The 14,391-nt window shown below is 45.5% G+C and overlaps 1 protein-coding gene and 1 long non-coding RNA gene across 4 annotated transcripts; one reads left to right on the plus strand and one right to left on the minus strand.

The window, feature by feature from the left end:
• Positions 1 to 169: 169 nt before the first annotated feature.
• Positions 170 to 5,585, plus strand: LOC146596277 (uncharacterized). 3 transcript variants are annotated; one of them, XR_014895773.1, is made up of 4 exons: positions 170 to 944; positions 1,074 to 1,184; positions 3,349 to 4,613; positions 5,477 to 5,585. It is a non-coding gene; the product is annotated as an uncharacterized LOC146596277 (long non-coding RNA). The 3 variants fall into 3 exon arrangements; XR_014895772.1 differs by lacking the exon at positions 5,477 to 5,585 and having other exon boundaries at positions 1,074 to 1,227; positions 3,349 to 5,342; XR_014895771.1 differs by lacking the exon at positions 5,477 to 5,585 and having other exon boundaries at positions 3,349 to 5,342.
• SLC18A1 (solute carrier family 18 member A1) lies at positions 2,918 to 10,775 on the minus strand. Its single transcript, XM_085304200.1, has 15 exons — positions 10,652 to 10,775; positions 10,024 to 10,390; positions 9,623 to 9,681; positions 9,060 to 9,143; positions 8,647 to 8,739; positions 8,191 to 8,280; positions 7,170 to 7,213; positions 6,882 to 6,942; positions 6,639 to 6,734; positions 4,670 to 4,748; positions 4,511 to 4,562; positions 3,896 to 3,959; positions 3,672 to 3,791; positions 3,332 to 3,465; positions 2,918 to 3,033 (listed from the first exon to the last, which is right to left on the minus strand). Exons 1-15 carry the CDS (start codon positions 10,773 to 10,775, stop codon positions 2,920 to 2,922), a joined length of 1,581 nt encoding a protein of 526 aa, XP_085160326.1. The 3' UTR covers positions 2,918 to 2,919.
• Positions 10,776 to 14,391: the final 3,616 nt, after the last annotated feature.

Below are 14,391 nucleotides of genomic sequence, written 5' to 3' on the forward strand. Positions count from 1 at the left end.
CCGAGTGCATGGCGACGGCCCCGCGCCCTCAGCGCGCCGCCATGGCCGGAAGGGGCGCGGCGCGGCGGCGGCGCTCGCGAGAGCGGGGCGGCGTCTCGCGAGAGCGGGGCGGGGTCTCGCGAGAGCGGGGCGGGGCGGGGCGGGCGCGGAGGTGGGCGGGTGCCAAGATGGCGGCGGGCGGCAAGATGGCGGCGGGCGCGGGGCGGTGGCGTCGCGCTGTCGGTGACGCGGCTTCCCCGCAGGATCCCGCCCTTTCCCCGCCTCGCAGGGGTTAAAACCTTTACAAAAGGGCGCGCCCGCCGCTGCGGTCACGACCGCGTTGGTCCGAGCTGTGCGCCTTTCTCGTGACAGGGTGCGGGAAGCACCCCAGGGCCTTGGCGCTGCTTGCTCCCTGTCACCCCCTCGGCTTGTCCCGCCTAAAAGGCGACGCGGGGCCGTGGAGCGCCGCTGCSCCCGGGCGAGGCCGGCGGGGCCGGGGGCAGGCCCGGCAGAGCGCGCCGGAAGGATGGGGGAGCAGTGGTGGGAACGGGGCCCGCTCTGGAGCCGGCGCCGAGCTCCAGAACAGCGCCAGGGAAGGAAGCGGAAGCGCGTTCGAAAGAGGCCAYGACGCGGGTGTCCGCGAGGCTCGCCGCGTTCCTGGCCTCGGCGGGCCCCTTTCTCAGCCCACCTGCGGGGCGGCTGCCTCCGCGGCCTGTCGCCCCTGGGGTGTGATGCCAGCTCAGCAAGGAGAGCGGTGACAGAGGCTAGGAGGACAGCTGATGTGAGCAGCTCACTGTGTGGACCGATTCTTTTCGGTGTTGCCTTGAGCGGACAGACAAAGCCCGGTCCCAAAGAAGATCCCTTCCTCTGCAGCTGCTGAGATGCCCCCTTGTCTCCCTCCATCTCCTGAAGCTGCGCAGCTTGTGATACCACTTTATAATGCTGTTAATGCAGTCAGAAGTTAGGTTAGTGCTTTCAGCAGGRTTAGTAAAAACTTTGATTCATTTGATTCAAAAGTTGTGACCTAATCCTTCCCTCAGATTAGGGGAATTCCATCAATATCATTCGTACTGCAACTAATTTATTAATTACAGAGTCTTGACTGCCAATGCTAGCAGAAGGAACCTGACTTGCATTCCTGATCTGAAGAAAGAACTGCCGGGTGAGACACCCAGTGGATGGTTGGCTGGCAAGGAGCCCACCTGGTAGGAATCAAAGGCTTTTCTGCTTTCATATTAGTCACAAGGGGTGAGTTTCCAAAGCAACCAGCCACGAGGCATGTAGGCAAGCTGAGAGTTAATATTTAACTGGGAGAGGCAGTGTGAAGATGTGAATAGRTTCCCACATAACATGGTTCAGTTTTTTCCTTCCATTATAGAAGGCAAACACAGTTTTCCTTTTTATTCTTGGCAAAAACAGGGAAACAGGTGGAAGATAAAAATAACCAGTTTTTAAGAACAGGATTATCATTAGTCATTTCCAGTCAGCCTAAGAAATACAATTGTCTTGTATATGCAAGGTGAGGTGGTGCCATCATGAGTGTGGGGTTGCCTGACAATAGCCATTTGCTGCCTATGACCTTTGGTAATGAGTCATAAGGTACCATATCTTGTTTAATTGGTATTATCCTCCTATTATCATGCTGGCAAGAACATTTGCATTGTTCTTTTAGGGCTCCAGACTAGTGAACTATTTTTTCTGGCAAGTGAAATGACTGGGCATTACGTAACTGCTCATTTAAAACAGAAATGAACATTTACGTATTGCCAGTGCTGGAATCACAGAAGTTCCAAGTTTGAGGTTTCAGTGGAAAAATGAGATCATGGGAGTTTCTCTGATACTTGCATAATTAATTTGGTAACTTCTATTATTTGACTCTCTCTTTTTACATTACTGCGATAGTTTTAAATGTTTTTATTTTTAATAAGCAGTGTAAATAGTGCAGCTGCTCTCTTTCTAAACGTGATCACTTAATTGCAAAAYAGCAGTTAAACCCATCTCTGGTACTTTTCATTGCGGTAGACTGGAATCACAAAGACTCTGTTATCCTGTCTCAGTTGAGAAGTGGTGATTTTTAATAATTTGCTATTAGTCACGTATCACCGGTGGTCTAATTGGCTTCATTGGCCATGTCTGTGTCTAAGGGTCTAAAACTGGTTTCAGCCTTATTTCTACCTGGGTTTTTTTAGAATACCACAAAGAAAATGAATTAACTTACTGAGTGATAGAAGAGACACTCAAAGATAAATAGCTTGCAAATAGCACAACACACAAAGCTATACCRAGATAATGGTAGATTATTTCTTTTTAAACAAACTTCAGGTGAGCCTGGAGCGCATTAATAATATAATGATATCTTTATTGGCAGACTGGCAGTGACAGAGATGGATGATGCCCTGTTGTTACAGCCAGATTTCATGCTGGGGATTAGCAGAGTTACAGAGAAATAATTCTTCCAAAGTTGCTGCTGCTGACTTCATATTAGTTTTCTCCATTTCTTTTCTTTTAAAAGCAGTATGAGCTTTAAAGACATTAACAAATGCCACATAAATTGTCTGGAATAGATGTTGATATTATTTCTTATAACATAGGTTGGCTGTGCTCAGGAAAATACTCTCCTGTAGGACAGGATGATACGATTTTCCTGTCTTTGTAACCTTTTAACAGGTGAGAAATGATGAGGTTGAGTGAGTTGCCTAGAGGTCACACAGCAAATGAGTGGCATAGCTAAACATATGGAGCCCCCAAATCCTGTTTCTTTATTCCTTAATGTGGATTGCATGGCCGAGAGAACAAGTGAATGATACAGCCGGGATTCCTATGTCCACCTGGTGTCCACAAGCTGTGTGAGAGGCTAGGTTGTTATTCTTGAGTGCTAATATGTCCATGGCTCTGTAAACATAATGTAGCTTCAAAACTGGACATGTATCTTTGCACTTGCTATTCTGCATTTTCTACCTCCACATCGCTGTCATCTGTGAGAGGGAAGTCTCTCAGTGATTTCTGTGTGGTGTAGCTTTTGGTTTGCATGGGGCATTCCTGGCTTAAAATTGCCTATATAAAGGAGAGAAAAAATATGCTGTAGTAAAAATGGTAGTTAATTTTAATAACTCATGTGAATATTACAACTCTGAGAGGAATCTAAAGCAGTCAACAATTTTTGCCCAGGGAATACAACCTATGAGTTGGACCATAGCTCCAACTCTTCTGTTTTATATTGTCTAAATTTTTGTCCCCCCTTGTAAAGGACAGAGTAGAGCTCAAAATGGAAAATACAATCCCAGGCAAATTCATAGTTATACAAAAAAAATCTCTGGATTGTCAAGACCCTACACTTTAAGTATAAACTCACAATCTTTTCCTCTTTAGCAGGAGGGCTGCGCAGATACCAACAAAGAGGAGCATAAGCAATGTTGATAACTCCTATGATGACCATCAGCCAAGGAAATCCAATAGCTTGTACAATTGCACCTCCTGTGGATGGACCTGCACATTTAAAAATTAAAAATGGCCAAGATGACAGAGCATAAGGTGCCTTCCCAGTTTGGAGAGGCTCTGTAAATCTGTGATAACTGGGTTGCAGACTCAGTGCTAATTGCTTTCTGTGCACACTGGGTAGAGAATCAGGAATGATAAATCGAGTGAAGATCTACACTGTGTGGGTCATGATATGGGTAAGAGTTAGTCCATACCGATAGCAAAGCCCATGCATAAGGCGACATCAGCTATGGCGTAGACACTGCCGTAGACAGAGGTGTGGCGAAGGTCCACCAGGTAACCCATAATAGGCATCATTGAGGAGTCCACCATTCCTGCTCCAAAGTGAGAACAACTTGATCAGTCATTGCCTTCCCGAAGGATGGTAATGGGAGCTGCATTTGAACTGTGCTGTACTGACTGAGCACTGGCRGCTTACCGATGGCAAAGCCAAGCCCACCATTCGGGGCGATCAGCCCATAAATATTTGTTGCCAGAGGTACCTTGGAGAGGAAAGAGAGAACGTGTGAATGAGGCCAGAAGAGTTGTCTGAGTTGTAGAAAGCCCTCTGAGGTGTAGCATAGATCTCTGAAACAGGTAATGCAACCACTAGACATCTACTAACYGCTAGACATGTAACCCAGTTTCAGTGCCCAGGGATCAACTTCACAACATGATTAGCAGAGGACTGGGTGCAAGGAGAGAAGCTTCCCTCTTTGCAGCCTTCTGCTTGTTCTCTTTACTCTACACTCAGCATCTATATGACTTAGGGATGCAGAGTGGGACCTTGGGGCATTTTGCTGAGGCTGAGCATGTTGACTCTAATCTGCARTACCCACTGCTTATCCTGTCTCAGGTCCTGTGGAGCAGGCATAACCTGTTCAGGTGTTGTTGCATGGAAAAAAAATCCCCTATGACCTGAACTGCTGTGCATAAGAGAAGCTCATAAATGCTGAGGGCTTTACTCTCCTATCTCTGCAGAAGGGATGGCATCACCTGTGTTACCCCTGCTGATCTTGCGACAGAACGATCTTGGAGCATTCTTACAACTTACACAAAGGAGACTAATTCCCACCACAACCATTCCGATGAGAGAGCAGAGCCACCTGTAATAAGGCCAGAGTTAGGAAAGGGAAGACGTGCACAGCAGCATGAAAGTAAGTTACACTGAAAACACAAGACTGGGTTGTTCTGAAATCTGTTTTCTGCTTACCGCCCCATTTTGTGAGCCAAAATCCCAAAGAGATTGGTGCCAATGAGGTAGGATACACTGGCAGGAAGGAATGCCATCCCTGAGAGAGGAAAAAAAGGAGCATCTAATCCGTAAGCAAATATAGGAGATTGTCAAGAATTTGCAAAAGTGCTCACTAACTGCTGCTTGAGGAGGATTTGTTTAGAGAATATTAGCATGTAAAAGCAGGCACAGCAAACYGGCGTGCAGCGCACGCTCTGGGCACCCTTCAATACAACGGTGCTTCTCTTTTTCCTCTATGACCATTGCCACGTGTCTGTGTTACAGCAGAGCTGCTCTAGCTGCCCCATTACTCTGGGTCCTGTATAAACATTGAGTGGAGTCCCCTTATAGAGACAGTAAGAGGGAGGCATAGAAAGAAGTGTGTTTGCTTATTGCAGAGGTGAGAAACTGTGGCACACAGACATGCAGTTATTCACCCAGAAGATCTGTGAAACAAGCAGAAACTAAAGCCAGAACTTTTTGTTCCCACTACTTTAATAAGATCATCCTTCTCTCCTGGTATAGTTTCTTCTGCTTCTACCTTTCTCCCCTTGCCTTCATATTTTAGCTCACAAAATAGAGGAATAACCTAACTGCTTAAATAAAAAGCATAGGGATCATTATGTAGTCAAAATTAAATATTTGAACTGCCTGCTGATTTACCAGTTGTTTATTTTTAATATGCTTGCCCAGTATAAATAAAGCTAATCAACTGTATTTCACTAAGACAACTTCCTTATTGAAATATGCTAATTTAGGTTTAATTTTCTTTCCTCTCTCTAACAGCTACAAAACACGGTTAATCCTTCAGGTTTAGTCCAAGCTCTTCTGGTTTCTTCCAGAATTTGGGAGTGGGCAAACCAATGCATGTAAATAAAGAAGCCCCTTGAGTTTATATTTCTTTTTTGGATTGGTGACTTTTGGTTGAATTATATCTAAATCTAAGCTATTCCCAAATCTGAGGCACCTAAAAATCTAGTGAATTTACCTGGGGTTTTCTTTGATATCTGCTAACCTCTTATTCCCTTGTCAATCACTTCATCTTCAAGGGACTGACTCTGGTGCCTACAAAGTCACTGCAAAAATTCCCCTTGAGTTCAGTGGTGACCAGGGTAGCTCTGAGAGCGTTTCTCAGTCTGTAACTATTGTAGCTATACAGCAGCTGAGCTGTTCCTTCTCCCCACTGCCAGAAGGCTTAGGAGTCTGTTTTGCCTTCACCCATCCTTGCGCAGTCACTTGCTCATGCAAAGTATCAGGGACTCTTATCTGGGTGGATGCTCCTGTCTGCCTGAAGAATAACTAGATTAGTTGCTTTCTCAGCCCTGCTGCTCCCAGGTTGCAATTCAATTTGGGAACTAAGTGTAGCCTGGGGCATCCCCTAGGTTATTCCTTAGCCAATTGGATTTTATTACAATTAGTTTTATTTTTGTAGCAAACACAGACAATACTATCTCCATATCACATTTCCTAGGCAGCTGGTAATTAGCATGTGCCATCCTGCCCTCCCTGGGACTCTCTAAATGGCCTTATTTTACTCCAAGCTGCCTATGCAAAATCCATCTGGCCAGCCATGATTTCACCCCAGCACAGTATGATTATCTGCCCTGCAGGACACAGCATTCAACAGGCTTGCCTTGCATGAAGCCTCTTTCTTCCACTGTTATTGCTGTTGTGGGGAGTCTGATCCTATACAATTTTTGCARTAATAGAGAGAAAGCACATTGTATAGCAACCGCTAGGGACATTTCCAGCTGAAATTGGAGCAATACACAGCCTGGGATCCACTCACTGTGCAGGTGACAGTATATGTTTATTTCCTTTTAGAACGATAGAAAATGAGACTGAAGAGATCATTTAACCCCTCTCACAGTGCCAAAGCAGGACCTGTTCTAGCTGAACARTATTGCACAGTCATTCATGGGTTAACACTGCAAAGCAAGGCACCTACCTAGCTGCCATTTCGGGGAGCACATGGTTTGCATCATCCAGATAGGCAAGGTRGGTTCAAGCATGGCCACCCCCATATTAGCAAAGCAGAGGGCTCCTGGCGGAGAGAAAATAGAAAAATATTCTACTTCAGCCTTCCCCTGCTGCTSTTTCAAATACAGCAGATGCCATGAGTGAGTCTCTTTAATCAGCAGACACAGGTACCCAAAGAGGAGCAAGGTGGCATGCTGACATCTACTTTTACCTGCGGCAACAAGGACGTAGGGGTCTTGCAGCAAGGTGAATACTGGTGTGCCTTTGGTGCTCTGTGACAGGAGAGGGAGGGAGTAGTTTACAATGGAGGCAGTCGGGGGGGGGGGAAGCGTGAACGCCAAGTGTGYTGCGCCAGGCTGTGCGCTCGCTCGTGTGCATTCAGGTACATGCTCAGTGTGAACGGGCAGTGTCTCTATAGCCTTCCCCTCTGGGGACTCCAGGCCTGTTTCGTTCACACTGTCTGGCACRAGCTCGCATACATGCACATATTTGTACTTACCTCAGGGGAGATCTTAGAGGGCTGCAGTATACAAAGCTGTAAAGCTATGGAAAAAACACTGTTGTTTACTTACTTCTTGAGGTGGCATCACTTCAGTCCACATTTCCCRCTGGCTTTTCCTTCTGTAGGACCCCTTTCATTGACAAAGACCCCAGGGATGCAGTAAATGTGCCAGTGGGACGTCATCCAAACAGGCAAGGAGAGAGTTAGGTCCCAGGCCTGCTTCCACTSACATTAGCAGCAAAATTCCCATTGACTTAAGTGGAAGCAGGAGCTGGYGACTGTGTTCGAGTTGCTTTATGAAGGCATGAAGCAGGCAAAGCTGCAAATGCTCTCTGTCAGGCAGCTGGTTGCCTGCTAGAGAGCCACAACTAGAGCATGACAGGAATTGGATGTGGAAAAGAGTAAGACTAAAAAAAGAAAATTCCAAATTTAGGGGAATCTGTGCTTCATTTTCCAAAGGCTCTTAGAGGCTTCATTAAAGATGTTTTGCATTACATCTAGGCAAAGATGGTAACAGTGACTATAATTAAATTAGCTTAATAATTCCCATAATTTCCACTATCTATAACCTTGTTGTTATACTCTGAAAGCTATCATGACTTGCATTTATAATACGGCTATCTGGGAATGAACAAGAACCGCCATTTACACTGGCAAAGACTAATTCATACATGGTCATGGCAAAGAAACCGCAGAAAGAACCAACTGTGCCTTTTCAAAGAATATTCGGTTCAAAGAGCTTTACTGGAACATGTTACTCAACCTTGTTAAAACAGTCAAGTAGCTTATTTAGTAAGGAGGGACTGATTCTTAGTATGTTGCTGTGTCATGTATCTGGTGATAGAAAATACATAATTTAGCAATAACAGTTAGAATAACTGATTATGATGATATCACCTGTTTCATATTAATCTCCTTCTTTCTTCAGACAAGCCCTAAGAGACTGTTTCTCAGAGAGACATATTTAAATCTTTTAATGTTTTTTTTTTAAGTTGAATTAGACCATTTTGCTTCTCACCTCCATCCAGCAGGGCTAAGAATGCCAGGATCAGAAAGGGAGATGATTTCCCAACAAATTCGTACATCACGCTTCCAAAGGGGGCCCCAACTGCAAGGGAAAGGCTTTGTCACACCGCAGCAGTGCTGGATTACTGCCACAGACATCCAGGCAGCAGGCATTAGTATCATGGCTTCATGTTTTTTTCTAAACCTCCTGCTTGCATATAATGATGAGTCATACTAAAGCAGCTGCCTGTTGAGTGATAGTCCCAGGAGAGGGTGTCAGAACCAGCAGACTGTGTCTGTGGAGAATGAGTAGAGGATGGGAATGCTAAAGAAAGGTGGAAAGGCCAGTCTTTGCAGCTGCAAGCTGGGGAAGGGACACAGCCATGCATGCTGAAAGCAGTAAGTGATGGCCAGCAAGGAACTGGAGATGCTATCGATGTAAACCCTGTTGGGAACAAGGTTTACTTACTCAGCACACCTAAGGCCAGGCCTCCTAGAGCAATCCCCATTGCATTGCCTCTCTCAGAGTCATCCGTGTACACACTGGCCAGCATGCCCAGGCCTGGGAGCAGAGAGAAAGCAGAGACAACATGAGGCTGGCTTGTGGTGGGCTGTTGGGTACCTCTCTAACCTCCCCCCCCCCAAGGCATTTCTTGTGGATTTATCTGCTTGTTGAGGGTGTTTTTTGTTCAGTGGCTTATGTCTGCACGAGCTAGGCAGGTGCAGTGAGGAGGAAGAGTTTGGAACTGTGTCAGTCTCCCAGCAAATCCGAGCTGCTGATTGTTTGTGAGACAACAACTGAATCCAGACAAGGAGGACACTAAGGTCTAGGGCAGAAATCGAGACTGAAGATGTCATCATGCAATGAGCTAAAACATTTACCTGCAACTGATGAAAATGATGAACCAATTCCTTGGAGTGCTCTAGAAATGAACAGCAAGGTATAGGTGCCTGAGAAAGCAAACACTGAGAAGAAAAGAGAAACACAGCATCAGGTAGAATCACACGTGGTTCAGCCTTGAGTTAAACCTTTGGTTACTTCCCTTGACACTCACAAACCTTGGTACTCCCTGGTGGCTGCCATCTTCCCTTCCTCTATGTGAAAGGAAGTTACCAGCCTCAAAGCTAGGCTTTCCTTCTTGGAGCCTTTAAATAATGACCACAGAGCCCAGGCTCACTGAGAGGTCTAAAGGGTGAGCAGTGGCCTCCGTCTATACCTAGCTTGGATACGGTATGATACTGGATGCTGCTTGGCCTTCCTTGTTACATGTTTCTGAGATTAGTTGCCCTGCTCTCACTCTTTACTCATCCTGCGCGTGAGGGCAGTGGGGAAGCAGAGACRAGGTGTGTTTTGTTCTGTCCTGCTCTTACCTGAGATTAGTGCCTGGGTCCCTGGCCCAGCATGCTGCTATGATATGAAGGGYGGATCAGAGGGAAATACTCACTGACTGTGGAGAGAAACATGATGATGAATCCAATGAACATGGGGATGTGGTATCCTATCCTACAAAGGGAAAAAAGGCAAGAATTCAAAGAAAGTTCCTCAGTTGAGGTCAGGATCTGAATCTTGCTACCTCACTGTAACACATACATCTCTGTGAGCCTGTAAGCATGTCCTGGTGTGTATGTGGGGAAAGTTATTCTTTTTTTTTAAAGGTAAAATTCATGGTTATTTTGGTGCATATATTTCCCTTGCTATTCTACTCACTACTTCCTATACTTATGTGATTGCAGTGGCTTCGTATGTGTAGCACAGACCTGTATTAGCAGGCAGCAGTTGGCTAGTGTCCTTGAAAGGCTAAACCCTGGTACAAATTTAGGCGTGCTAAGCAAGTCTCCAACATACCTGTTGGTCAGGGGACCCACAAATGGGTTGACAATGAGCTGTATGAGAGCCTTGGAGGCAAACAGCAGCCCCACGCGGACATTTTCGTTGGTGAGGAACTCTTTGCCCTCCAGGCAGCTGCTTTCTGGTGGTGGGCTGGTCTCAGGGAGCTGAGGCAAGCTCCTGCTTTCAGTCACGTTCACCTGCTCCACAGTGCTGTTGGCAGAGTAGTCCAAGACAGTCACTGTGGTGTTGTCAAAATAGGAGAACATGGAGGAGAAAGGAGGAGTCTTGAAGGCTGAGGGAGCAGACTCTGTCTGTTCTGGGGTAGCAGAGCTGTTAGGGCCTTCATATTCAGTCGTATARAGAAAGGTGGGGACAATAGGTACTGGAAGAAAACCCAGAGGAGGGATTAGTTAGTGATTTTTGTCAATTTTCTGGCTTGGTACACAATTGAATTATCAGTGTCCTGGAAACTCTCTGCTGCCAACCCTCCCCATGGCTCTCATGAGGAGACCCTACTGGGGCTCTTTCAGCTGGACTGGAGACCAGTTGAAGTCATTTCCCTTGTTACAGGTACCTACAGGCCTCATGGAGCCATATTCCTGACAGGCAGCATGTACAACACGGCAGAAAACACGCAGCGTACCCACAACAGTGAGCAACATGTTATCCAGCAGCAGTGCGACGAATACCACCACCAACACCAGCGTCCGAGACTCCCTGCCCTCCTTCAGCCAGCGCCAGGGGACGTGCTCTGTGGGCTGGGGCATCTCTGAAAAGCTAGGAGTCAGCTTCAGTCCTGGCTCCTCGTCTATCCCTCCTGCTGCTTAAGGCTGACGATCTCCTGTAACCTTTAAAGAACACACTCTGTGAAAATGTCCAGTGGGATACATAGAGCTTCATCTCTGGCAGTTAAGGTAACGGAAATCTTTCCATTTACTTCACAGGTTTTTGTCTGCATCTCTAATGAACTTTAACTGTGTCTTATTTCAGAGGCTCTTTTGTCAGGGGAAGCCAGGAGGCTCAGCACAGGGTCCCAGAAGTCTTTCTGGGTTATGACCTCCCACAGCCCTTGGCTTCTCCCTTGGGAAAGCAAYTCCTGAGGTTGGTTAGTGTTTATGTCCTGTAAGAGATGGGTGCTATTCGCTGGGGGCTGGGACCGCCAGCTTTGCTGCCAAAGACGGTAGTTTTGTCAAACCTGTGTTTAAAACTGTAGTCAGAAGACAGAGTACTCTGTAACCCATTTCCAGTCTCCTGAGACATCTTGTCCCTGCTTCAAGGCATCCTTTAAGTCTTTTTTTCAAGGACTAAAAGCACWAATCAAACCAGTAGCTTATCTATAGCAATCTCTAGATCTGTTATTCCATGTTTTTTTCTTTGGAGATTAAATTAGGTCTCAAAGGAAATTCATTTACCTTACATGTCTTTTCATTTGACCTAATTGAAATATCATGGCCAGATACAGGACTTAAAAGCCTAACATACGTGATTAAGATCAGGGCTTAAGAGGGGCTGAGAAAAGATGGCTTGCACAGTCACACTGAAAGTATCAGTCACAAATTTGTTAGATTATCCCTTTAAATTCTAACAGCTCATAGATACMTCAGAGGTTAAGTGGCAAGATGAAATGAGCTGGGTCTGAACAGTCACTCTTCTCTATATTCTTGTGGTTTTCTGAAATCCCAGGCGATGATATTTGTAAAAAAAACACAACACCCTAAAATCCTTTATCATCTAGCTTGAGTGCCATAGAATTCGRTGAGCTGGAAAATAGGGATGGCTTTCCACTGTACCACCAAGTCCCAGCAAAGACATTCCAAATAATGTAATTAATGCAAGGGAATATATAAAGATACATATATTCACAGAGAGAGATATAAAAGAGATAGTAGCATGTAAAATGAGAGTAAAGTAGATTAATGTTTTGTTTAAATCTCAAGCCACGCTGTCCCCTATCTCAATGCAAACCTGTTGCATAGAGCAGAGCAAAATGAACTCTTACCCTGGAGCGCATCTTGGAGTGAGGAGCTGGCTGCTGCTGCTGCAGGTGGTAGTGGCAGTGTGGTCTGAAACCGCTGCTCCTGGAGGATTTATTATTAGCTTTTATCAGAAGAGGATATGAATGTCCCTCTTCCATGGAGATTTAATTGGAACTTCAAACAAGTTTCATTCAACCCTGCAGCTCCCTCTGCGTCAGAGGCAGGACGGTGGGGTGGGCTGAGCGTAGTGGGGAGGAGAGAGGATACAGTGTTCATCTGCAGAGTGAGGCACACGCTCTCCAGGCTTTTATCAATGCTTATCTCCCTCCAAGCACCTTAACTCTTGCCTCGGTCTCAGTATGCTGAACACTGCTCTGGGACTTAGTCATCTCTTGCATGGTTTGCAGGTCTACTCTGCCACAACGGCTGGTAGTTTCGATAATAATTTATGAATTCATCCATTAGGAAGAATGTCTACCTTAGTTAAATGGTCACGGGAAATGGATCTTTAAAATAACTAATAGTCTAGGTCTTGGACTACTCTCCAGGCTGATAGCCAGTCTGATCTGATGGCTATTCCAGTGCCCTTTCACAGATGACCAGTAATTCTCAGTGCAGGGTTTACATTAGACAACAAATAGGATTAGCTGTTGGTTTCCATCCCCCTCTGTATAATGGCCCTATAACTTGGACTGCTCACTGATTTTAAATCTAACTCTTCATCTGGGGATGATGCAACTCAGTGGAAGGACAGGCTCTGAGGTGGACTTATTCTACTGCTTCCAAAAGCTGCTTGTGTTTGGTACAGCTGTCATTGTTCAAACTTTGTCTTCCTGTTATACATCCTGGAGTGAAAACAAGCAGATGTCACTGACAAGGCCTGCAGCACCCCGGGGATTTGTGGTTAACCGTCATCCATCTTTCAGGGAACATAGTTTTAAGAAAGAGGGATATTCCATCAGTTGCTGTCTCCCTTCCTCTCTTTCAGGGCATCACCACAGGCAGTATGTGTACGTTGACTGGGATGAGCAGGTGCATGTTGGCAGCGGGTGCTCATGCATGGGCTGAGCGTGTGTGTTGTTGAGGGATGCGGATCATACGTGCATCTGCAGGTGGAACAGGGAGGGACTCACCATGGATGTGGAAGAGAAAGATTCTTCAGGACACACAGGGAAAATGCAGTGTCTATGGATTTCTGCTAAGGGTCTGTGTTTGGGACTTTCAGTGAGATCTGTGTTCCTTTAAAGCCTACAAATGGAGAATAAAGAGATGCATGTCRGATAATCCCTGCGACAGGCAGTACATGAGCAGCCGCTTCTCCCAAGGCATGTAGTACAAGGAGCTCACTCCAAAGGATCCAGCCTCTGCTGGATTTTCCTGTTACGTGCTGAGTGTGTCTAGCACTAGAAGAAAAAAAAATGTGAGTAGCTCTTCCTCAAAAGGAATACAGAAATATCTATGTCTCAAATTCACAAACTGTGGGCTTGTCCACAAGGCCCTGGCAAACTGCCTTTACCTGATCTGCAATGCAGATCAGTTTCGTAGGATTTCCAAAATAAGAGTGTGATGATAAGGGTTCACAGTGGTTGGAAATAGTTTTTAAGGTTAGGATCCACTGATCTAGACCACAGTCTCTGAGCGATACGAGTGAATCTCACCTCTTCCCTGARTAACAATAGATTTGAAAGGCTATGGTCTCTTGACCTGTGAAGCTCTGCCCTTGCTTCCTGCCCATCATAGGCTGCTTCTACACAGACTTTCCCTAGGCTGTCATGCTGTTTGCTTTTATCTCCAGGGAGAAGGAGATACTCCTCATACTAAGAAGGCTGATTTCTCATAAGCGAAGCTGGATGGAAAATTATATCCAAGCATGAGTGAGATACTGCAAATGTTTAAAATGTGATTTCTTTTATTCTGTTCCTTCTGTTTTCTTTTGATATAAAGCTCCAGGTTTTCTTTTTTAAACCAAACTTGATAGCATCGTTCATTCAGGATGCAGAGATTTACTGCAGTGAAAGAAAATATATCCCAAACATATTCACGTTTTCTCTGTTGACACATAGATCTGCCATTGAGGCTCTTTATCTGACTTCTGCRTGGCCAAAAAGTATTGTCAGTAATGTGAGATGAGTACATCCTACCAAAGAATTTCCTGATTATGCATTAGAGCAGAAGTACWAGCCTTTAAATATGTTTTGTGAGCTGAGAATTGAATGTCTAGGCCTAGAAATTACTTTCTAAATATCCGCAAAGTAGTAGAGGAGAGTAGTGCACCACTACCATCTACTGAGTGAGCTCAGAATTGCTCAGCTGTACTGTAGGCTCTGTGTAGAAAATACTTCAGGGAGATTTCCCACTAAGTGAAGAGCAGTGTGTGGGGACAAAGGTTTTTTAGTTTTTTTTTTTT

This window comes from Rhea americana, unplaced genomic scaffold (genome assembly GCF_003343005.1).
Source record: "Rhea americana isolate MKP2758 unplaced genomic scaffold, rheAme1 scaffold_204, whole genome shotgun sequence".
NCBI classification, from domain to species: Eukaryota; Metazoa; Chordata; class Aves; order Rheiformes; family Rheidae; genus Rhea; species Rhea americana.